Source organism: Miniopterus schreibersii, assembly GCF_964146895.1.
Source record: "Miniopterus schreibersii genome assembly, chromosome: 2".
Taxonomy (NCBI): Eukaryota; Metazoa; Chordata; class Mammalia; order Chiroptera; family Miniopteridae; genus Miniopterus; species Miniopterus schreibersii.
The window spans coordinates 142,597,564-142,623,340 of record NC_138102.1 but is presented as its reverse complement, the minus strand read 5'-3'; the positions used below and the strand labels follow the sequence as shown (position 1 = coordinate 142,623,340).

At 40.1% G+C, this 25,777-nt stretch overlaps 1 protein-coding gene across 1 annotated transcript in view; it reads right to left on the bottom strand.

Annotated features, from left to right (window-relative positions):
- Nucleotides 1-25,777, bottom strand: part of FAM186A (family with sequence similarity 186 member A) — a gene marked incomplete at both ends in the record, with an annotated part of 48,062 nt that overhangs the window by 22,019 nt on the left and 266 nt on the right. Inside the window, 2 exons of the mRNA XM_081127783.1 lie at nt 7,172-7,342; nt 8,970-9,186. Of these exons, the coding sequence (XP_080983909.1) occupies nt 7,172-7,342; nt 8,970-9,186 (388 nt within the window). The remainder of the gene's footprint in view (nt 1-7,171; nt 7,343-8,969; nt 9,187-25,777) is intronic.

Genomic DNA, 25,777 nt, shown 5'->3' with positions numbered 1-25,777 from the left:
GAATCTAACTGTATTAGAAATGTATGACACAACCTCACTGAAAGGGATGGGGGGAAAGGTGCTGACCTAAGTAACTGGAAATGAATAGAGCCTGTAAGTCTGAAGGGGAAAAGAACTGCACATAAGTACATACAGTACTGTACTCTAAGTTGTTTCCCATGGGGTGGGGGTTAATAATCTGATACTGCTATACTGTATACTGGAATTCAACAATTAAGTAAGTGGATGGCAGATGGTAGGAGCATGTTTCTCATTGTTTGAGTGGAGATTTACAGATAAGCAAGGGGAAGGAGCTACAATGATCTATGTGATAGTGGATTAGATTTAGAGACATCAATAAGAACTTGCGTTTAGCTTAATGTAATTATAGATGATTATATAGGTAAATATTTATACATATGTGTATATTTACAGCTTTGTACACACACACACACACACACACACACACACGTGTGTTTTTCTGTCAGAAAAGAGGGCCAAACAGAAATGACACCCCAGTAGCAATGAGCACATCTAGCAGCCAAACCTTGGTTTTAAATACTATTCTCTAATAAAAGGAACCAGAATTCTTGAACAAACGGAAAATTCTAGGACTGGGGTAGGAAATATTTGAGATGAACCTACCTGGATTATCTTGTAGTGTCAGAAAATAGAAAGTACTAAAAAAAGACAAAAGAAAAAACTATATGTTGATGTTGGTATGTCAAAGGGACACAGGAACCAACTGGAAGAGGGCCCAACAGCCAAAGCTAGAATAACTTGAGCAAGAAAATATAGTATTGGATTATAATCCAAAGTATAAAATAAATATCTGTGAGTTCACTTTTTATAAATGTTTTTATTGTTTTTTTAGGGAGAAAGGAAGGGAGAGGAAGAGAGAGAAAAAGAAACATCGATGTGAAAGAGAAACATCAATTGCTGCTTCTTGCATGCACCCTCACTGGGGATCGAACCCCCAAACTGGGCATGTGTCCTGACCAGGAATCGAACCAGCAACCTTTCGCTGCATGAGACAACGCTCAACTGAACCACACTGGCCAGGGCTTGATATAAATTAAAAATTGAAAAATTAATAAATGGTGTACAAGAGACAAATTATTGTTCATAAGAACTTCAAATAATTAATGTAGCCCTGCTGGTGTGGCTCAGCAATTAAGCATTGGCCTATGATCCAGGAGATGGAAATTCAATTCCTGGTCAGGGCACTTGCCTGGGTTGCTAGCTGGATCCCCAGCAGGAAGCATGCAGGAGGCAGCCGATCAATGACTCTCTCATCATCAATGTTTCTATCTCACTCTCTCTCACTCTCCCTTCCTCTCTCTGAAATCAATAATACTTTCAAGAATAACGATTTTTTTTTTAAATTCCATTCTGCAGCTTTGGGATGAAATGTTCTGTAAATATCAATTAAATCCATCTGATCTAATATGTCATTTATGGTCACTATTTCCTTGTTGATTTTTTTGTCTGGAAGATCTATCTAGTTATGTCAGTGGAGTGTTAAAGTCTCCTACTATGACTGTATTGCTGCCTGTCTCTCCCTTAAAGTCCTCTAGGAGTTTTAAAATATATTTTGGTGCTCCTATATTGGGTGCATATATGTTTACCAGGGTTATATTTTCTTGTTGGATGATCTCTTTAGTATTATGTAGTGACCTTCTTTGTCTCTTATTATGGCCTTTGTTTTGAAGTCTAATTTATCAGGTAAGTATTGCTACCCCACTTTTTATTTTCATTTCCATTTGCTTGGAAAATTTTTTCCATCCCTTCGTTTTCATCCTGTGTCTTTTGTTCTGAGGTGGTGTCTTGTAGACAGCATATATATGGGTCATGTTTTCTTATCCATTCAGCTACCCTATGTCTTTTGATTGGAGCATTTAATCCATTTACATTTAAGGTTATTATTAATAAGTACTTATTTAGTTCCATTTTTATTCTTTATGCCTATGTTCTTCTTTCTATATATTTCTTCTTCTTTGTACAGCACTCCCTTTAACATTTACTGCAGTGTTGGTTTGGTGGTAATGAACTCCTTTAGCCCTTTTTTATAGTCTGGGAAGCTCTTTATTTAACCTTTAATTTTAAATGAGAGCCTTTCTGAATAGAGTCTTGGTTTCAGATCCTTGCTTTTCATTACTTTGAAAAGTTCAAGTGATTCCCTTCTGGCCTGTGGTGTTTCTGTTAAGAAATCAGCTGACAGCCTTATGGGTCATGTTTTCTTATCCATTCAGCTTCCCTAAGGCTTTTGATTGGAGCATTTAACCCACTTATATTTAAGGTTATTATTAATAGTTACTTATTAATAATAGTTACCTCCCTTGTAGGTAACTGTCTCTCTCTTGCTGCCTTTAAGATCCTCTCTTTGTCTTTAACCTTTGACATTTTAATTATATGTCTTGGTGTGGGTCTCTTTGGGTTCATCTTCATTAGGATTCTCTGTGCTTCCCGAACTTATGTGACTTTTTCCTTCACCAGGTTAGGGAAGTATTCTGTCATTATTTCTTCACACAGGTCTTCTAGTCATTGCTCACTTTCTTTTCCTTTTTGTACCCCTGTGAGGTGGATGTTATGTTTCATGCTGTCCACAAAGTTCCTTAAAGTATCCTCATGATTTTTAACTTTTTTTCTTTTTGCTGCTCTGATTTTTTTCTACGTTTTCTTCTAATTCACTGATTTGATCCTCTGATTCATCTAACCTACTGTTTATTCCTTCCAGTGTACTCTTTATTTCAGATATGTTATTCTTCACTTCTGACTGGTTATTTTTCATGATTTCTATATCCTTTTTCCTGTAGTTGAGCACCCTTAAAATCATTACTTTAAACTCTGTTTCTGATAAATTACATGCCCCCATTTTATTTAACTCTTTTTCTGGAGATTCCTCCTGTGTGTGTGTTTTGTTTTGTTTTCCATTTGGAGCTGTTTCTTTTATTTTCTTTTTTTCTTTTTTTTTGTTAATCCTCACTTGAATATATATTTTTCCATTGATTTTTAGAGAGAGTGGAAGTGAGGGAAGGAGGGGGAGAGAGAGAAACATCAATGCGAGACAGACACATAGATTTGTTGCCTCCCACACATGCCCTGACTGAGGCCGGGGATGAACCTGCAACCCAGGTACATGCCATTTACCAGGAATTGAACCTGTGACCCTTCGGTCCCTGGGCTAACACTCCATCCACTGAGCCACACTGGCCACGGCTGGGGCCTGTTTCTTTGTTTCCCCATTTTGGCTATCTCATTGTGTTTGTTTCTATGTATTCAATAAGAACTGCTATGACTCCCAGTCTTGGTTGGGTGGCCTTCTATAGTAGGTGTCCTGTGGGACCCAGTGGAGCAGTCTCCTTGATCACCTGATCTGGGTGCTCTAGGAATGTCTCTTGTGTGGGTTATGCGGGCGCTCTTGCTGTTATTGGTTCTTTTTTCTTTTTCTTAATATATCTTTATTGATTTCAGAGAGAGGAAGGGAGAGGGAGAGAGAGAGATAGAAACATCAATGATGAGAGTCATCATTGATTGGCTGCCTCCTGCACACCCCTAACTGGGGATCAAGCCTGCAACCTGGGCATGTGCCCTGATCAGGAATCAAACCATGATCTCCTGGATCCTAGGTTGATTCTCAACCACTGAGCCATGCCCAGCCCGGTGATATTGGGTTTTGATTGCTATTGTCCCGTTCATGGGTGGGCTTGACCCTCAGGCTGGCTAACTGTAAGGCTCAACCCCAACTACATCATGCAAGTTGTTGTACAGGTGCTGACAGAATAAAACAAGCCAAAACAAAAACAGAAGCAAAACTAACCAACGACAACAAAAGAATAAGAAAGAAATGAGACAAAACATAAAAAGGAATAATGAAAGACAAGAGACAAAGTAGAAAAGAAAGAAGAAACAAAAAAATAGAATATGAAAGGAAAGATGGAAAAGAAAAAATTAAAATTAAAAAATATATATAATATCTATGTAAATAAAATAAGAACTAGAAAAAATATGGAAAATAAAGAAGAGAAAAAATAAAATGAGAAAAGGTGAGAGAAAAATAAGAGCTATGAAAGAAAAAATGAAATAGGAAAGAAAAATGAAGAAAAGATTTAAAAAGAAAAAAGCGGTGTTCGCCTCAGCAGTGTTTTGTGCCTGCTGTGATCACCCTTTGGAAACGCTGTGAAGTTTGCTGGATCCTGCTCTGATGATGTCTGAAGCTGGCCATTTGGTGTGCTGGTCCTGGGCCTTTCCGGATGTTCTTTGGTACAAGCCAATGTCAGACACTGTCCCTGCCTGGCCCTTGGCAACCTGTCCAAAGCTTGGGAGGGAAGAGTTCCTAGTAGTTGGGCCGGTGCGGCCTCTGGAGCCCAGTGGTAGGGTGTGTCTCAGGCCTTGCACTTTGAACGTCCCCACTCTAAGTTGCTCTCCTTTCCCCCAGGGAACAGCACTCAGCGGGAGTATCTGGGACCTGGGAGGAGTGATTCAATCCTTCTCCTTGCAACTTGCAGAATGGGGGAAGGGCACTTCCTCTCCTTCCCCCAGCTGTGTGGGCTGAACTCGCTGGGGAGCTCAGTCTGCGTGCCAGGGGTGCAGTCGCAGACCCCAGCACACGCCCGTCCGACCCTCAGACTGGAGGCCGCCCGGGCGGCACAGTCACAAAAACCCAGCTCTGCATGGCACCCCCGCTCCACATCTCACCAAGCAAGAGGGGAGAAAAAAAAATCAGCCCCAATTGGCACACCAAAACTCCCCGCTCTGCCCAGGCTCCTCATGAGCCAAATGTCCAAATCCCCCGCCCCATCAAATCACGCAGGCCAGCCCCGTTTTTCAGCCCCGCGCCATTCCCCTTTAGCTTGGAACACAGCAGCAAGATGGGGCGGACTGCAGGTGGGGGAAGGGGCGCCACGCGGGCACCCAGGTGGGCAAGACAGATCCTCTTTCCCAAACCCCACAGTCTACTCTCCCGCCGGCTCTCTGCCCAAAGTCCGTCCAGAGAGTAGAGGGCGCCCCCAGTGTGCTGGCTGTGCCAAACAGACCCCGCCGGCCGAGCTGGAGAGTCAGGCTGAGCGAGCTTCCCAGGCTGGTGTTGAGACAACAGGATCCCTTTTTCTCTGGGATGGTGTGGTCTGTCCCCCAGGTGGACGGAATCCCCACTGATTATGCCGCCCAATGCTAGGCAGGCTCCCCTTCCTGTCTCTGTGGCTCTGGATTGGGGATCCTTGCGGGGGCTGAGACCTCATGCTCCCGGGGGGAGGGAGCTCTGCTGGCACATTAACCCCCTGGCTCCCCAGCGCCCGCACCTGCAGGAGGGGGCTCACACTTTCTGTGTCTCCTCCTGTCTTCCTCTGTGTTCCTGTTTATAAAATTTCAGATCAGCTACACTTCAACCTGTGTTTTACGTTGATTGCTCTGCAATTTAGCTGCAAGTCCAGTCATGGGCTGGGAGCAAGCAAACGGAGCTTCAGCTACTCTGCAGCCATCTTGGAACTTCCTGCAAGTTCTTAATAGTCTTAATACAACTCTAACACTATGATGTAACTTATATTAAAGGAAAAGTGATAAGATGATTGGAATTTATAAAAAATTAAACACTTTGAGGCTTCAAAGACACCATTAAGAAAATGAAAAGACAAGCCACAGACTGGGGAAAAATATTTGCAAATCACTTTATCTGGAGTATATAAAGAACTCTTTAAAAAAAAAAATAGAGCCCTACCTGGTTTGGCTCAGTGGTTAGAGCGTCGGCTGCATACTGAAGGGTATAGAGCATGTACCTTGGTTGCAGAATCAATCCCCAGTCCTGGTCAGCAGGAGACAACCAATCCATGTGTCTCTCTCACACCGATGTTTCTCTCTCTCTCTCTTCCACTCTCTCTGAAAAGCAATGGAAAAAATATCCTTGGGGGAGGATTAAAAAATCAAATCAAATCAAATTAAAAGAACGCTTCACAAATGTGCATGTCATCTTTGTGCAGGGACCATGCTAAATTTTCTCTGTATCGTTCCAATTTTGATATATGTGTTGTGGAAGAGAGCACTATAAAGAACTCTTAAAACTCAATAATAAAAATAAGTGTTTGAATAGATACTTCATCAGAGAAGATACAGGAATGGCTAATAAGCACATGAAAAGGTGCTTAACATCATTAGTCATTTAAAAAATGCAAATTAAAATGACAATGGATTACCATTTTACACTTATTAGAAATGCTATAATAAAACAGAAAGACACTAACAGGTGTTGAGGATTTTGAGAAGCTGGAACCCAAATACATTGCTGATGGGAATGTAAAATGGTACTGTCACTTGGGAAATCAGTTAACAATTTCTTAAAAAGTTAAACATAAGTTTACCAGCAATAGATAATTGGCCTATCAATTTTACTCTTAGGTATCTACTCAAAAGAAATGAAAACATATGTCCACACAGAAACTTATGCATGTGTGTTCATAGCAGCATTATTCACAAGACCCCAAAATTGGAAACAATCTAAATGTCTCTGAAATGGTGAATGAGTAAACAAAGTGTGGTATATGCAAACAATGGTATGCAGTTGGCAATAGAAAGGAAGAAACAACTGATACATCCCATAACATGGCTGAACCTCAAAAGCATTATGCAAAATGAAATAAATCAGACATAAAAGACCACATAAAATATAATTCCATTTTCTAAAGTATCCAGAAGAGGCAAAATCAGTTGAGACAGAAAATAGATCAGTGATTGTCTGGGGCTGGGAGTAGAAATGAATATCAACTGCAAATGGGTATGAGGGATCTTTCTAGGATGATGGAAATGTTCTAAAATTGGATCGTGGTGATGGTTGCACAAGCCCAAATTTACTAAAACTCATTGAATTGTACACTTTAAATGGATGAATTTTTAAAAAACCTTCACCCAAGGATATGTTTTTATTGATTTTAGAGAGAAGAAGGGAAAGAGAGAAGCATTGATGTTAGAGAGAGACACTGATTGGTTGCCTCCTGTACTCACTTGGGGATCGAACAACCTAGGTATGTGCTCTGACCAGGAATAAAACCAGCAACCTTTTGGTGTACTGAACGGCACTCCAACCGACTGAGCCACCCAGCCAGGGCAAATAGGTGAATTTTATGGTATGTAAATTATATCTCAATAAAGCTGTCTTTTAGAAAAAGTAAAATCTCTTTCTAATATCTTAAAGCATCCTTACCTTTTTTTTTCCCTTGTTGCTTCTTTTCTTCGAGCAAAAAAGCACTAATTCTACTCAATATCTTGACATTGCTCTCAATAGCTTTGAATGTTTCTGGTAAAATCTCTATTTGTGCTACCCAGTGGTGCTGTTCATCAATATCAATTTCAGTCATCTCCGACAAAATGGCATCTTGAAGAGAGTAAAAAAGTTACTTTAAATAATTGTAACCATATGGGCTTATAATATTGGCTAACTACTCAATGTTGTAGTATTGGGGAATATAGATATCTTGTACTTATTGCTGTTCTGAGACCTTTATGAGGAAATAAAAAAGGAAGAGACTTAGAATAGAAGGCTGAACAGTAAGTCCTGGACATAAAAATATGAATCACGTTAAAAGATGTCTATTTGGTTTAGTTCCATAACTCCAAGGAAGTAGGTATCTAAAATGTGAACATGTGTCTTAATATTGGGGATCTAAACCCCAATTAACTCTTTTGGTAAGTTAATCTACTCTCTTATAACTACTGTTACATGAGACTTCTTGCAACCAAATGAAATTCCTCTTTTTTGTGTTCTTAGTTTATTCATTCTTTCGTTCAACAGACATCTCCTCTGTCATGTACTCTTCTAGATTTTGAGGATAAAACATTGAATAAAGCCAATTCCCTGACTTCATACTGCTTGTGAAAGGAGACAGACAAAAAATAAAAATAAAAATATTAATTATATAATATGTCAGATGGTAAGAAATAGTAGAGACAAAAGTAAAGAAGAGCAAAGAGTGATGGATGAGAGATAGGGACTGAGGATGGGCAGAGAACACCTAATTTTATTTTATTTTCCATTTTGAAAGATGTATAGTAGCAGCATTGTTTTCTATTAAAGAAAAACAAAGTTCAAATGTGCAACAATAACTATGTTTAACACTTGGTATACATGTGAATACAGATAAAGGCTTCTGAATAGACACTGGATTTAAATAAAGGTATTATAGGTATAATTCATTATAATTTATTTTATGAATAAGAAAAAAGTCACTGTCAAAAAGAGATAATAGAGATTTATTTTCCAATACTCTTTAATTGGACACACACACACACACACACACATACCCATCCCACTCCCTGCCAACTGAGCTGACTTCCCATCATTAGACCAAAATGATGACTCTCTGCCAGGCAATTACAACATGTCACACCACCAGCCCCTGGATTAGAGGAAAGAGAACACCTCTTTCTTCTTTTTCAAATCCTCACCCAAGGATATTTTCCCCACTGCTTTTCAGAGAGAGTGGAAGGGAGAGAGAGAGAAACATCAATGTGAGAAACACACATCACTTGGTTGCCTCCCACATGCACCCTGACTAGGATTGAGCCTACAACCAAGGCACATGCCCTTGGTCAGAATCGAACCCAGGACCCTTCAGTCTGCGGGCCAGTGCTCTACCCACTGAGCCAAACTGACTGGGATGAGAACACCTCATTTTAAAGTAAGGTATAAGCAGAGAAGGAGCCATGTGTCTACCTGGTGGAAAATGTTCTAGGCAAGGGAATAGTAATCATAAAGACACGCAGGAGCATTCTGGCATGCCTGGAGCAAAACAAGGAGGTCAGAATTGCTGGCATTAAGTGAGCAAGCCTATATTTTTATTATGTTATTCTTACTGAAATAGAGGACAACTGTTCTCTGAATAACTCCTTAGTCCTTTCTTCTGTAGTCTTCTTCTAATCCTTCAAAATTTACTTATAGATTCTGTTCTCTACCTTTTTCATTAACTTTGTGGTTTTCCTTCAAACCACTTTTGAAAACTTACTCCATTCTTCCAACCAGGCCAGGATATGTGCAAGAGTCTTTTCTTTAATTTCAGCAGAATTAGCATAAACAGCTATTTTCTCTAGCAAATTTATTCTCCGTTTCTTATATTCTGAAAAAGAGATTTTTCTTCCAGACTGCATGTGATCATCAAAAGTGTAGCGATGTATTATCCTGTGCACATTTTGCATTATGTCACTCAGCTGCGTATTAATGTCCTATAAGAATACGAAAGGGAAATATGTTAATAAATGTTCAGTTTGACCTTTCTTCCAAGAATTTCAGTGACAGTGACTATAAAACTGTTGAATCAAAGTCCTGCTTATTCTAGCTTACTGTGGATCTCATATTTTCCCTCTTAAATTTTTTTCTGCCTTCATCATCCTAGCATTGCTATGATATAATGAAAAGAACACTGGGTTTGAAACCATATCTGGGGTGATCCAAGATGGCTGCAAAGTGGGTAGAAGCTACACACCTCCTCTCAGCACCATACCGGCTTTACAGCTAAATTATAAAGCAATCAACCTGAATGACCAACTGCAGGACAGCTGAACAGGAGTATTATATCCAAGGATTTCTAGAAGCTACACAGAGACTAGTAAGAGGGGCAGAGATGTGGAGAGGGCTGGCCCCAGCACCCAGGTGCTGTGGCTGAGAACCCAGAGGGTTATCTCTGCTGCAAAAGTCCCTCCTGAGGAACATGGGGTCTCAACCCCATGTCGGGACCCCCAAACCAGAGCACCAGGGCCAGGAAGAGGAGCCTGCATAGCATCTGGCAGTGAAAATCAGTGGGGATTCTGTTGGCTGGAAAGAGGAAATAGTCTGCTAGCATCCCAAGTGTTCTTCTAAAGGGCCAACACACAGGAGTTCACTGTTGGGCATTTACCTGGGGCCCCAGTAGAGTGAAGTTGACTCAGGGCATACAGAAGCCATAAGAACAAGATCTGGATGGTGTGGCTCTAGGGAGAGCTCTGGAGAGTCAGCTACTGAGATCCTGGTCCTGAGTCAACATACCACACTGCCCTCAGGCTCCATATCCCAGGGTCAGGCACTCGTATTCTTACAGCACCAGTTAGGGGAGTGCACCAACCTGACCTTCCAAATACTGGTGACACTACCCTGCCAACCTTGAGTCTGGTAGAAAGGACTGCTGGCTGCACCCTACAGGGGCCCTACACTCTCTTTCTGGAGAAACTATAGGCAGACTCTCAGATAGTCATTGAACTCTGTGGCTTTGGAACGTGGGCCAAACTACCTCCAGCATGGGTTTGGCAGGTACCACCCCAACAGAAGACCCCCTTGTTAGGGTCTTTGGTGGTGTAGCTGTGGAGCTAAGGGAAGGCATGCAGCTTGCTCCCCTCCTGAGGGCCTGTACCACCACCAATGGAGAGCTGCCTTGATCTGCGTTCCCAAGTCCTGCTGGCCCCGTCTGGCTGAGCTCAGTTCCATGGGGGAAAAGCAGCTCTATACAGAGCTGGGACATTCATAGTGCATCTCTCTCAGAGACTCACAGGAGTTCACTGTTGGGCACTTACCTGGGGTCCCAGTAGAGTGAAGTAGTCTGAGGCTCAAGTAGTCATGGCTACAGAGCTAAGGGGAGGAGTGCAGCTCACCTCCCTCCTGCAGCCCAGCTGGTGCCACCCGCAATGGAAGGCTTTTGTACTGCTGAGCTTGCTCCTGCAGTGGGGACAGCTGGCTGCACCCAATCTCAACCTGTGGTGTGCTCCTCCAGGTGGAGTTAGAATTGGAGACTATAGCAGAGACTGAGTGGTATGGCTCTGAAGTAGGGGCCACATTCTTTCCATTGAGTGCCTGACCACAGTCTCCAAGTAGGGGACCCACTAGCCCCATCCCCCTGACCCAGTCACCCTGTCCTACTGAGCTTGAGCCATGTGTGTCAGTGGGGCACAGCCAGCTTGGGCCCACTCTACAGCCTTTCTTCATAAGACTCTGGAGGAAGTCCAGGCAACCTCAAGGTGGGGCGGAATAGCTGACTGGTGGACGCTGTCCTCAGGGAGACTTGGACTTTTATTGATCTGCCCCCAGCTCAGAGCTTCAGGAAGCCCATCATGGTACACAGCCTGGCCCCTCCTGCACACACCCAGGCCCAGAAGATACAGAGCAAACAGCAAATAGTGTAGTAGCTCCAGACTGGTAACCCAAGGCTGGTTATTCACAACATCTGACATTGACCTGCACCAGGGCCCAGGCCAAGGGGGCCCAAAACCAACACAACCACTGGTGGGCTTCAAACCACACAAGAGCTCAGCCCAACTAGCCACACAAATGGCACAGCCAAAGGGGGACCCGAGCAGATACCAGACCCTGCTGGGAACAGCTCTGCCTCGCAGCCCCTGAACAGCGAGCAACTCATACACAGTGAATGAGGTCTATCCTTATAGTGAGCCAGCCAGCCTGAGGGTTAACTCTACCCACAAATGGGCCAACAGCATTCAAGACTCAGCTACAATAGGAGAGGGCACATAACCCACACAAGATCATTTCTGGAGCACCTAGTCCAGGTAATCTAAAAGATTCTGCCCCTGAGACCCGTAAGGCACTTACATCAGAAAGCCCTCATAACAAGCTTGTGAGTCATAGCAGATCTACCGAATACACAGAGACAAACACAAAAAGGCAGACAAAATGCAGAGACAAAGAAATATGCCCCAAATTGCCACGGTCCAGCCGCAGCGGGAGTCAGGGGTGCTGAAGGTGGGCAAGGTGTCGGCGCTCGGAGACAGCAGACTACACGACTCGGAGGTGGTGTGACACTGTTCCACTTTATTGAGAATCAATATAATCTTTTATATTTTCTTTTTTGGCTATGATTACATTTTTTCGGTTAGCAAGCAAGAAATATTATTCACAGGTTAAACAATACAAGTTTTGATTTCATCAGAACGGAACAATTTTGACTTATTTTTTAGAATAGAGGAGAAAGGAAAAATCAGTGACCTATAGAGTGATAGATGCGGCTTTGTTTGCAGCAGTAATATATTAGTTTGTGAGACAGAAATTTTATATAATATTTGCCTGTGGTTACTACTTCTTCTGGTTATATTTTAACTATGGACCTATTCTTAAGCTATTATATTCTTCTTGCCATTTTCTTCTAAGAAAAGAGTGTCTTTTGCCATAGCTATTGATTAACTGCTTAAGAATGCTTTTCTTTTGTTTCTTTGGGAGCAAGCACCAGCGTGGCCGCTGCCTTGCCAAGCGTTTCATGAAGGGCAAGTTTTCATACTGAACATGCCTTCCATTTACATTAACTATTTTGATACAGTTTTCATTGTAAGCACCTGTATGAGGCAGAGGAGGGTCTGGTAGCCTTTCCATACTGTTAGCCCCTTTTAGGGGGATGCCACAATCTGCCATTTATTCTATGTGCTACCCAGGGTGGTCCTTGTGCAGTAGGCGAGGGGCGATGGCCTTTTTCCTGTCCTCGACTAATCTTGCAATCATAGGTGGGGGCACTTGAGGATAGGCGCCTGTGTGAGCTCAGCTTGCTCTAGTTCCTCCATAAATCCCTTTTTGGGGGCGCCAGGGGGAATTTTCCTAGCTTCTTCTAATAACTATTTGTTAAAGCATCTGGCACATGTGATGGTGACTGTACTTGGGGAAATCGAGATTTCTTCAGAAGTGAGAACACTGTTTACCATTCCCAGGTTAGTTATTGATTTATGGCCCAAAATCCCCCTCCAAGGAGGAGAAGGGATATTCCCATTAAGCCAATTACTCCCTCCCACATGCCACGTCCTCTCCTCAGAAGACGCCTTCCTTGAAGCTTCCTCTCCACATCCGGGTCTTGTCAGACGACATGGTTGGGAGAGGACGCAGCACCAAATGAAAGAATAAGAGAAATCCCCAGAAAAAGAATTAAATGAAATGGAAGCAACCAAAATAGCAGATACAGAGTTTAACACAATGGTTATGAGGATGCTCAAGGACCTTAGGGGATGAATGGATGATCTCAGTGAGAGCTTAAATAAAGAGATAGGAAGTATTAAAAAGAGCATAGGCCCTGGCTGGTTTGGCTCAGTGGTTAGAGCATTGGCCCACAGATAGAAGGGCTCCAGGTTCAATTCCAGCTGAGGGCACGTACCTCGGTTGCAGATTTGTTCCCTAGTTGGGGCGCATACAGGAGGCAAGCAATCGATGTATCTCTCTCACATCAATATTTTTTTTCTCTCTCTCCTTTCCTCTCTCTGAAATCATGAAAACATAACTGAGGAATTTTTTTAAAAAGATGAATCCAAAGAGGCCCACACCAAGATATATCTTAATTAAAATGTCAAAGGTTAAAGACAAAGAGAATCTTAAAAGCAGCAAGAGAAAAACAATTTGTTACCTACAAAGGAGCTCCCATAAGGCTGTCAGTTGATTTCTCAATAGAAACACTTCAGGCCAGAAGGGAGTGGCATAAAATGTTCAAAGTGATGAAAAGCAAGGAACTACAACCAAGACTATTCTATCCAGCAAAGTTATTTAAAATTGAAGGTGAAATAAAGTTTCCCAGACAAAAAGCAACAACACAAACACAACAAAACCTGAGAGAGAGGAACATAGGTATAAAGAATAAAATGGCAGTAAATAAGTACCTATCAATAATAACCTTAAGTGAAAATGGATTAAATGCACCAATCAAAAGACACAGCCTGGCTGGTGTGGTTCAATTGGTTGAGCATCATCCCATACACCAGGAGGTCGCCAGTTCAATTCCCAATCAGGGCACATGCCCAGGTTGCAGGCTCAATCCCCAGTAGGAGGCATGTGGGAGGCAGCCAATCAATGTTACACTCTCTCATCAATGTTTTTATCTCTGTCTCCCTCTCCCTTCCTCTCTCTAAAATCAATAAAAACTTAAAAGAAAAAAAGACATAGGGTAGCTGAATGGATAGGAAAACAAGACCCATATATATGCTATCTACAAGAGGCCCACTTCAGAACAAAAGATACAGACTGAAAGTGAAGGGATGGAAAAAAATATTCCATGCAAATGGAAACAAAAAAAGTTGGGATAACAATACATATATCAGGCAAAACAGACTTCATAGCAAGAGACAAAGAAGGTCACTACATAATACTAAAGGGATCAATCCAACAAGAGTATATACCCTTGAAAACATATATGAACCCAACATAGGAGCACCTAAATATATAAAGAAAATCTTGGTGGACATTAAAGCAGAGATCAACAACAATACAGTCATCATAGGGGATTTTAACACCTCACTAACATCAATGGCTAGATCTTCTAGACAAAAAAAAATCAACAAAGAAACAGCAATCTTAAACAACACACTGGATCACATGGATTTAACTTATATTTACGGAACATTACCTCCTAAAGCAGCAGGATATACGTTCTTCTCAAGTGCACATGAAACATTTTAAAGATAGACCCCATGTTAGGACACAAAATAAGTCTTAATAAATTCAAGAAAACTGAAATCATATCAAGCATCTTCTCTGACTACAATCATATGAAACTAGAAATCAACTATAATTTAAAAAAATGAAAAACATTCAAACACATGGAAGCTAAATAACATGTTATTAAACAATGAATGGGTTAACAATGATATCAGGAAGAAATCAGAAGTTACTAGGAAACAAATGAAAATGAACATACAACAACCCAAAATACATGGGACACAAGGAAAGCAGTCCTGAGAGGAAAGTCCATAGCATTACAGGCCTATATCAAGAAAAAGAAAAATCTCAAATAAACAATCTAACCCTACACCTAAAAGAACTAGTAAAAGAACAGCCCTGGCCAGGTAGCTCAGATGGTTAGAGTGTCATCCCTATATGCCAAATTGCAGGTATAATCCCTGGCTAGGACACATACAAGAATCAACCAATGAATGCATAACTAAGTGGAACCACAAATGGATCTCCACCCCCCATCTTCTTCTCTCTAAAATCAATAAATTAAAATTTTAAATAAAAAGATCAACAAACAAAGCCTGGAGTAAGTAGAAGGAAGAAAATAGTAAAGATCAGAAAGGAAGTAAATGACATAGGGACTAAAAACAACAACAACAAAATATCAGTGAAACCAAGAGCCAGTTCTTTGAAAAGATAAACAAGATTGATAAACCTTTAACCAGACTCATCAAGAAACAAAGAGAGAGGACCCAAATAATTAAACTCAGAAATAAAACAGGAGAAATAGCAACTGACACCACGGAAATATAAAGGATTATAAGAAAATACTATGAACAGTTACATGCCAACAAATTGGACAACCTGGGCAAAATGGATAAGTTCCTAGAAACATACAGTCTTCCAAAACTCAGTCAGGAAGAATCAGAACACCTGAATAGACTAATTACAACTAATGAAATTGAAGCAGTAATCAAAAAACTCCCAGCAAACAAAAGTCCTGGACCAGATAGTTACACTGGCAAATTTACCAAACAGTCAAAGAGGAACTAACACTTCTCCTTCTCAAACTATTCCAAAAAATTCAAGAGGAGGGAAGACTTCTAAGCTCTTTTTACAAGACCAGCATTATCCTAATTCCAAAACCAGATAAAGACACTACAAAGAAAGAAAATTATAGGCCAATATCCCTGCTGAACATAGATGCTAAAATCCTCAACAAAATATTAGCAAACCATATCCAGCAACACATTAAAGAGATCATACACCATGATCAAATGGGATTTATTCTGAGGATTCAAGGTTGGTACAATATTTGCAAATTAATAAATGTGATACATCACATAAACAAAATGAAAAACATCACACACTCTTATCAATAGATGCAGAAAAAGCATTTGATAAAAACCAGCACCCATTTACCATAAAAACTTTCAGCAAAGTGGGAATGGAGATATCCATACCTCAACATAATAAAGGCCAATTATGATGAACCTACAGCCAACATCATACTCAATGGGCAAAAACTAAAAGTGTTTCCCTTAAGACTGGGTACGAGACAGGATGTCTACTTTCATGACTCTTATTCAAAATAATACTGGAAGTCTTAGCCACAGCAATCAGACAAGAAGAAGAAATAAAAGGCATCCAAAGTGGAAAGTAGGAAGTAAAACTCATTATTTGCAAATGACATGATATTGCACATGGGAAACCTAAAGACTCCACTAAAAATTAGTGGGGGCAAATTAGCAGGATACAAAATCAATATTCAGAAATCGCTGTCAATCTTATACACAAATAATGAACTATCAGAAAGAGAAATTACAAAAACAATCCCATTTACTTTTGCAACAATAAAAAGATACCTGGGAATAAATTTAACCAAGAAGGTAAAAGACCTATGCTCAGAAAATTACAGGATACTGAAGAAAGAAATTAAGGAAAATACTAATAAGTGGAAGCATATACCGTGTTCATGGACAGGAAGAATTAACATCATTAAAATGTCCATACTACCCAAAGCAATCTATAGATTCAACATAATTCCTATTAAGATATCAGTGGCACCCTGGCTGGTGTGGCTCAGTGGTTAGAACATCAGCCTGTGCACCAGAGAGTCAAGGGTCCAATTCTCAGTCAAGGTCACATACCTGGGTTGCAGGTTCACTCCCTACCCCCGGTGAGAATAGGTGCGGGAGGCAACCAGGTTAATGTGTCTCTCTCACATCAGTGTTTCTCTCTCTCTCTCTCTCTTTCTCTCACTCTCCTTCCCTCCCTCCCTTCCTCCTTCTCTTCCACTCTCTGAAAAAGCAGTGGAAAAAAATATCCTTTAGTGAGGATTAACAACAACAGCAACAAAAATACCAATAGCATATTTCACAGATATAGAACAAATATTCCATAAATTTATATGGAAATCAAAAAGACCCAGCATAGCCTCCATAATCTTGAGAAAGAACTAAGTTGGAGGTATCACACTACCTGATATAAAACTATATTACAAGGCCATTGTAACCAAAACACCCTGGTACTGGCACAAGAATAGGCACATAGGTTAAATGGAACAGAACAGAGAGCCCAGAAATAAACCCATGCTTTTATGGTCAATTAATATTTGGCAAAAGGAGGCAAGAACATACAATGGAGTAAGAACAGTCTCTTCAATAAGTGATGTTGGGAAAATTGGACAAGCAAATGTCAAAAAAAAGAAAAGAGCCCAGCCGGGTGTGGCTCAGCGGTTGAGCGTCGACCTGGGATCCAGGAGATCGGGGTTCGATTCCCGGTCAGGGCACATGCCCGGTTGTGGGCTTGATCATTGATGTTTCTATCTCTCATCATTGATGTTTCTATCTCTCTCTCTCCCTCTCCTTTCCTCTCTCTGAAATCAATAAAGATATATTTTTTTAAAAAAAATTAAAAAGAAAAAAAAAGAAAAGAAACTAGAACACCAACTTACACCATACACAAGAACAAACTCAAAATGGATAAAAGACTTAAATGTAAGTTGCGAAACCATAAAAATCCTAGAAGAAAGCATAGACAGTAAAATCTCAGACATCTCAAATAGCAGTATTTTCACCAATATATCACCTAGGGCAAGGGAAACAAAGGAAAAAGTAAACAAATGGACTACATCAAACTAAAAAGCTTCTGCACAGCAAAAGAAATCATCAACAAAATGAAAAGGGAATCTACTAAGTGGGAGAACATATTTGTCAATGATACATCTGATAAGGGGTTAATTTCAAAAATATATAAAGTACTTATACAACTCAACACCAGGAAGACAAATAACCCAATTAATAAATGGTCAAAGGACCTGAATAGACACTTCTCCAAGAGGACATACGGATGGCCAATAGATATATGAAAAAATGCCCAATGTCATTTATCATCAGAGAGATGCAAATTAAAACCACAATGAGATATCACTTTACACCTGTCAGAATAACTATCATCAATAAATCAACAAGTGCTGGCAAGGGTGTAGAGAAAAGGGACCCCTAGGACACTGATGGTGGGAATGCAGACTGAAAAACAGTATGGAGTTTCCTCAAAAAATTAAAAATGGTACTGCCTTTTGACCCATCAATCCTATGTCTTGGAACATATCCTAAGAAACCTGAAACACTAATTCGAAAGAATATATGCATCCCTATATTCATTGCAGCATTATTTATAATAGCCAAGACCTGCAAACAGCCCAAGTGGATAAAAAGGCTGTCGAACATTTACACAATGAATACTACTTGGCGGAAGGAAGGAAGGAAGGAAGGAAGGAAGGAAGGAAGGAAGGAAGGAAGGAAGGAAGGAAGGAAGGGAGGGAGGGAGGGAGGGAGGGAGGGAGGGAGGGAGGGAGGAAGAAAGGAAAGAGGGAGGGAGGGAGGGAGGGAGGGAGGGAGGGAGGGAGGGAGGGAGGGAGAGAGGGAGGGAGGGAAAGAGAGAGGGAGGGAGAGAGGAAGGAGGGAGGGAGGGAGGGAGGGAGGGAGGGAGGGAGGGAGGAAGAGAGGAAAGAAGGAGGGAGGGAGGGAGGGAGAGGGAGGGAGGGAGAGAGAGAGAGACAGAGGGGGAGAGAGAGAGAGAGAAAGAAAGAGAAAGAAAGAAAGAAAGAAAGAAAGAAAGAAAGAAAGAAAGAAAGAAAGAAAGAAGGAAGGAAGGAAGGAAGGAAGGAAGGAAGGAAGGAAGGAAGGAAGGAAGGAAGGAAGGGAGGGACTGGATATCCACATTCCAAAGAATGAAGTTGGACCCTTACCTTATACCATATACAAAATTTATCTCAAAGAGGCTCAAAAACCTAATCATAAGACCTAAAACTATAAAACAGAAAAAAACATAGAGGGAAAAACTTCATGACATTGGATTTGGCAATTATTGCCTATATATGATACCAAAACCATAGGCAACAAAAGTAAAACTCCATCAATTGGACTAAATAAAAATTTAAAACTTTTGTGCATCAAAGGACACAATCGAGAATTAGAAGGCAATCTATGGAATGGAATAAAATATTTGCAAATCATATATCTGATAAGGAATTAATATCCACAACATATAAAGAACTCCTACAGCTCAACATCAAACAAACAAACAAAAAAAACACTTAAAAAAATGGGCAGAGGACTTGTTGTTTAATTATTCTCTTTATTCTTCTGTGACTTGCTTTCCCCCTCAGCATTGTTTTTTTTAATTTATCCAGGTGGAAGTGTATAGATATAGTTCATTCATTTTTACAAGAGTGTGTTTAGTATTTTATTGCACACATCTACTACACTTTACTTATCCATTCCTATATTGGTTTGTTTCCAGTTTTGTCCTTTTAAAAACAATGACATAAACATTTTTAATCATGCTTCCTAGTGTACATATGAAAGAGTTTTCCCTAAAGCCATAGTAGCTATTGAGCAATTGCAATGATGCAAGTGTGGCAGGAACACACTTTTTTTAAAATCCTCACCCAAGGATATTTTTTCCATTGCTTTCCAGAGAGAGTTGAAGAGGGAGGGAGAGGGAGAGAGAGAGAGGAGAAACACTGATGTGAGAGAGACACATTGACAAGTTGCCTCCCACACATGACAGAAGACTTAAACAATACTATAAACTAACTTGATTTATTGTGGACAAAAAAGGGATTTTAAACAGTAACCTTGGCCCAGGCAGGATAGCTCAGTTGGTTAGAGTGTTGTCCGATACACCAAGGTTGTGAGTTCCATCCCTGGTCAAGGCACTACAAGACTCAACCAATGAATGCAGAAATAAGTGGAACAACAAATCCATGTCGCTCTCTCACTCTCTTCCTTCCACTCCATCAAATAAATTCTTTTAAAAAGTAAAATAACCTCACAGGTTAATCTGATCATAAATTCCTAACTGGGCAGGTCATGGTAGGCAGTCACTCCACAGGCATATAGCTTTTTTAGTAAATGGTTTATTTTTTAAGCAAGCCCTGTCCATTGTTTTTGTGCACCTAGGTTTACACACCTTTAAAGTAAGCATAACCACCCTGCAGGGAGCACATAATCTTGTTAACTATGCTGTAATCCAATCCCCACCTTTCTTTTTCCCACCTCCATGGAATCTTATGTTCCCTCCTTAATTTCAAATGCATAGAAGAAACTGCAAAACTGTTATTCTCTGAAGCAATTGTCATCAGTTTGGGCTCAAATAAACTCTTATAAAACTTACTACAGCCCTGGCAGGTAGCACAGTTGGTTAGAGTGTTGTCCTGATAGGCCTCATCAGAGCATGTACAAGAGTCAACAAATGAGGAGATTAAAGATGGCAATGAACTGAGTGGAAGCTACACTGACACTCTCCCAAGACCAAAATGGAATTATAACTAAAATATAGAAAAAATATCCTGAATAATCAACTGCAACTGAAGACTAGCTGGAGAGCACCCTTGTAACCAAGGAGGAAAGGTGGGGACCACATAGAGACTGGTAGGAAGTGCAGAGGTGGGAAAGGGCTGGCTGGGCTTCCACAGGCAGCAGCTGAAGGTCCTGAGGGATGTCTCAGCTGTGGGGGGTTCCATTGAGGACCCTGGGGCCTAAACCCTAGGCTGGGCTTCCACCCAAGAACATCAGAACTGAGAAAGGTGCCCGCATAATATCTGGCTGTGAAAAGCAGCCAGGTGTCTGTCTTCAGGGAGAGATGGCTGGAAATGCAGGCACCCTCTTAAAGAGCCAACACATAAAGTTTTGTGTGCAGCCACTCACCTTGGGCTCCAGCAGAGGGAGGGCAGAGTGGATTGGAGCTGTGTGAGGAGATTCTAGGATTGTGGGCTCTGGAGATAGAGCTCAGAGGGCACCCCTCTGGATTAATGTGCTGAATCATTCCCCCATACTGCAGAGGACAACTTTCACAGGCAGACATTTATTTACCTTCCACACAGCTTTTGCCTGAGGGGGAAGCAATTGCCCTACCACATTGGAAAACCTCTGGTCCTACCCAGAGGAGTTTCTACAGCCTGAGCTCATTAAGAGACTGATAACAATCAGCTACCCCACCCTGTGGAATTTCTACAGCTTGTGGCTCATTAAAGAATCAAATTAATCAACCTGTAGGCAGAGGCAGACCTCAGAGTGCTTTGCCTGATCCGCCTCTGCACTGGGGCCTTGGAAAAGCAGACTTTGGTGTGCATCTTGGTCCTGTCCAAATGCACCCAGCCCCAACAGAGGAGAACTCAAGCTGTGGGTTGTTAATAGCTCCAAACAGGGTACTCAAGGCCAGACATAAACAGCGTCTGATATTGGCCTGCACCAGAGGCCCTCCAAAAAGACTGAGAGTCCTAGCAGATCTACCTAATACATAGAAACAAACCCAAATAGGCAGCCAAAATGGGGACACAAAAAAACAAGTCCCAAATGAAAGAGAAGTCTCCAGAAAAAGAGCTAAATGAAATGGAGATAAGCAATCTATCAGATATAGAGTTCAGAATACTGATTGTAAGGATGCTCAACAGCATGAAAAAAGATATGGAAACTATGAAGAATGACCAGTCAGAAATGAAGAATGACATAGCAGAAATACAGAATACATTGGAAGGAATAAACAACAGATTAGAGGAAGCTGAGGATCAGATCAGTGAGTTAGAAGACAGGGAAGAAAAAAATCACTCAATCAGAGATCCAAAAAGAAAAAACAATTAGAAAACAAGAGGACAGTCTAAGGGAGCTGTAGGACAACATGAAACAACAATATTCGCTTCATAGGAGTACCAGGAGAGGTGATAAGTAAGCAAAGGTTAGAGAACCTGTTTGAAGAAGTAATGGCAGAAAACCTCCCTAACCTGGTCAAGGAAAAAGTCACACAAGTTCAGGATGCACAGAGAGTCCCAAGCAAGAAGAATCCAAAGAGGCCCATGCCCAGATATATCATAATTAAAATGCCAAATATTCAGACAAAGAGAGAATATTAAAGGCAGCAAGAGAAAAGCAATCTGTTACCTACAAAGGAGTCCCCATAAGGCTGTCAGCTGACTTCTCATCAGAAACTGTACAGGCCATAAGGGAATGGCATGAAGTATTCAAGGTAATGTAAAACAAGGATCTGAAACCAAGACTACTCTATCCAGCAAGGCTATCATTCAAAATAGATGGTGAAATAAAGAGCTTCCCAAACAAAAAAGGCTAAAGAACTTTATCACCACCAAACCAGCATTGCAGGAAATGTTAAAGGGACTGATGTAATAATAAGAAGAAATAGAGAGAGAAACATAGGCATAAAGAATTAACATGGCAATAAATAAGGGTCTATCAATAATAACCTTAAGGACTTTAAGGGAGAAATCAACAGCAATACAGTAATAGTCGTGGACTTGAACACCCCACTGACTTCTCTGGATAGATCTTCCAGACAAAAAGTCAACACAGCAACAGTGACTCTAAATGGCACACGAAGTCAGATGGATTTAATTGATATTTACAGAATATTTCACCCCAAAGATGCAAAATATACATTCCTCTCAAGTGCACATGGGTCATTCTCAAAGATAAACTACATGTTAAGACACAAAACCAGTCTCTACAAGTTCAAGAAGATTGAAATCACATCAAACATCTCAGATCACAATGACATGAAATTAGAAATAAACTACAGTAAAAACACTCAAAAACATTCAAACACATGGAGGCTAAATAGCATGTTATCAAACAATGAATGGGTTACCAATAAGATCAAGAAAGAAATAAAAAACTTCCTGGAAACAAATGAAAATGAAAACACAACAACCCAAAATCTATGGGACACAGCAAAAGCAGTCCTAAGAGAAAAGCCCACAGCACTGCAGGCCTAAAAAATTTTCAAAAAGCAAGAAAAATTTTTAGTTAAGTATCTAATCCTACAACTTAAAGAATTAGAAAGCTCCCCTGTGAGGCTGTCCAGACCAGGGCTTTTATTTGCTGCGAGTTTTTTCTATTACTGCTTTGATTTCATCAGTTGTTATTTGCCTATTCAGGTTTTCTGATTCTTCCTGATCCAGTTTTACATGATCTCACTCATATGCGGAATCTAATAAACAAAATAGACTGAGGAACAAAATTGATCCAGAGACATAGAAACATGGAAGAAACTGATGAATTTCAGTGCAAAGGGAAGGGTGGGGGAGTGTGGGGGGGGAGAGATTAATCAAAGAACTTATATGCATATATGCATAACCCACGGACATAGAAGTAGTGTTGTGAAGGCCGGAGGCAGGGGGGTGCGGATGCAGGGTGGAGAGGATCAATGGGGAAAAAAGGGGGGTGGGTATCTGTAATACTTTCAACAATAAAGATAAATTTTTTAGAAAGTCAATAAATGAATGCATGAATAAGTGGAACAACAAAATCAATGTCTCTCTCTCACGTTTCTTACATCAACATTATTCATAGAGTACTCCACTCATTCGTCAACAGAATACAAATTGTATTTAAGTGTATACATAGCATTTACCAATAGAGACCATATTCTGAACCATAAAACAAATCTCAAGAAATTTACAAGGAGTCAGATCATATGCAATAAGTTCTCTGAATCCAATAAAACTGAATTACAAATAAAACTTTAAAATCTTCAAATATTTGGAGACTAACACTCTTCTAAATAACTCATGGGTCAAAGAAAAATATCAAAAGGGAAAGTATTGAAAACTGAATAAAATAAAAATAGAGCATTTTAAAATATATTTTCATTGATTTTAGAGAGAGGGGAAGGGAGAGGGATAGAGAGATAGAAACATCGATGAGAGAGAAACATCAATTGGCTACTCCTGCACACTGCCTACCAGGGACCAAATTTGAAACCCAGGAATGTTCCCTGACTGGGAATTGAACCAGGGACCTCTTGGTTCATGGGTCGACACTCAACCACTGACCCACTCCAGCCAGGCAGACCAGAGCATTTTTATTTGCAGAGAGGGAAATATATGGAACAAAACACTTATTGCAAAAGAATAAATTTCTTAAATCAATGAACTCAGCTTCTACCTTAAGAAATTGGAAAAGAGCCCTACCCGGTTTGGTTCAGTGGTTAGAGTGTTGGCCCACGGACTGAAGGGTCCTGGGTTCCATTCCAGCCAAGGACATGTACCTCAGTTGCAGGCTCGATCCCAAGCCCTGGTCAGTGCGAGAGTGGGAGGCAACCAATCAGTGTGTCTTTCTCACATCGATGTTTCTCTCTCACTCTCTGTCCCCCACCCCCCACTCTCTCTGAAAAGCAGTGGAAAAAATATCCTTGGGTGAGGATTAAAAAAAAAAAAAAATGGAAAAAGAAAAGAAAATTATACCCAAAGTAAATAGTGTAAATGAAATAATAAAGATCAGTTTGGAAATCAGTAAAATAGAAAACAGAAAAGCAATTAGAGTAAAATCCAAAGTTGATTCTTTGAGATCAATAAAATTGATAAACCTATAGACTAATAAACAGAGAGAAATCAATAAACCTTTAGACATAAGCAAAGGAAAAGAGACAGAGGAAAAAAGGCAAATTACTAATATCAGAAATGAGAGGTTACATTATTAAAGATTCTACAGATAATGAAAGGATAGTGAGGGATTACTATGAACAACTTTAAACCAATAAACTCAACAACTCAGATACAATGGACAAATTCCTTGAAAGACACAAATTGTGACAGCTCACTGAAGAAGAAATAAGATAACCTGAATAGTCCTATGATATTTTTAAAAAATTAAATTTATAGTCTAAAACCTTCCCATAATTAAACTCCAAATCTATATGGTTCCATTGGTTTTCTCCCTACCTCACCAAAACATTGGCAGTTTCTACCAAACATATAACAGGAAATGCCAATTCTTCAACAAACTCTTATAGAAAATTACAGAGAATATTCTACTTGGGTCTAAAAAGTTAGTACTACTCTGGTGCCATTACAAGAAAAACACAGACTAATGTACATTATAAACATGGACATAAATTGTTAGCAAAATTTTAGCAAACTGAATAATACAAGATGATAAACTGCATGCTACATTATGAATAAATGGGGTTTATTCCAAAAATTCAAGGTTAGTTTAACATTCATAAATCAAAGTAATTTACTCTATTAACAGATTCAAAGAGAAAAAACACATAATTTTTCCACTAGATGCAGTAAAAGCTTTTGATAAAACCTAATATTAATAAGTCATGTGGGTATGATATACAGCATGATGACTATAGTGAATAATACTGTATTGCATTTTGAATGTTGCTAAGAGAGTGATTATTAAAAGGTCTCATCACAAGAAAAAAATTTGTAACTATGTATGGTCATGGATGTTAACTAAGATGTATTTTGGTGGTCATTTCACAATATATACACTTATCAAATTAAAAAACACACCCTAATATCTATTCCTAATTAAAAATCCAGGCAAACTAGGAAAAGAAGGGAATTTCCCCAACTTCATAAAGAGCATTATAAAATATATACAGCTACTATCATACTTAGTTGTGGAAGACAGAAATGCTTTTCCCTAACATCAAGAACAAAGTAAGGATGCCTCATTACTTCTACTCAACTTTATGCTGGAGGTCCTAGCTTACTCAGTACATCAAGGACAAAGTTTAAATGCACACAGATATGAAAGGAGAAAATAAAACTGCCTCTATTAGCATATGACAGGATTGTATCTGTCTTAAATCCCAAAGAATGTACAAAGAAAATCTATGAGGACTAATCACTGCTAATAGCTATTTGATCAGTCAAGAACAAATAAAAACTATTGACTAAAATCAGATATCAAAATTAGCTATAGATTTCAATTTGTCTTTGAACCTTGATCATTCAATAGCACGTGATTTATTTCTTAAAAAGCTCAATTAATTCTGACATGAAAGTGAAAGAGATTAATATAAAGTTGGAGTTTGTTAATCCAGAGAGTCAGGTGAAATTGTCATTTGAAATCAAAGTTACCTAAACACAGTCAAATACCT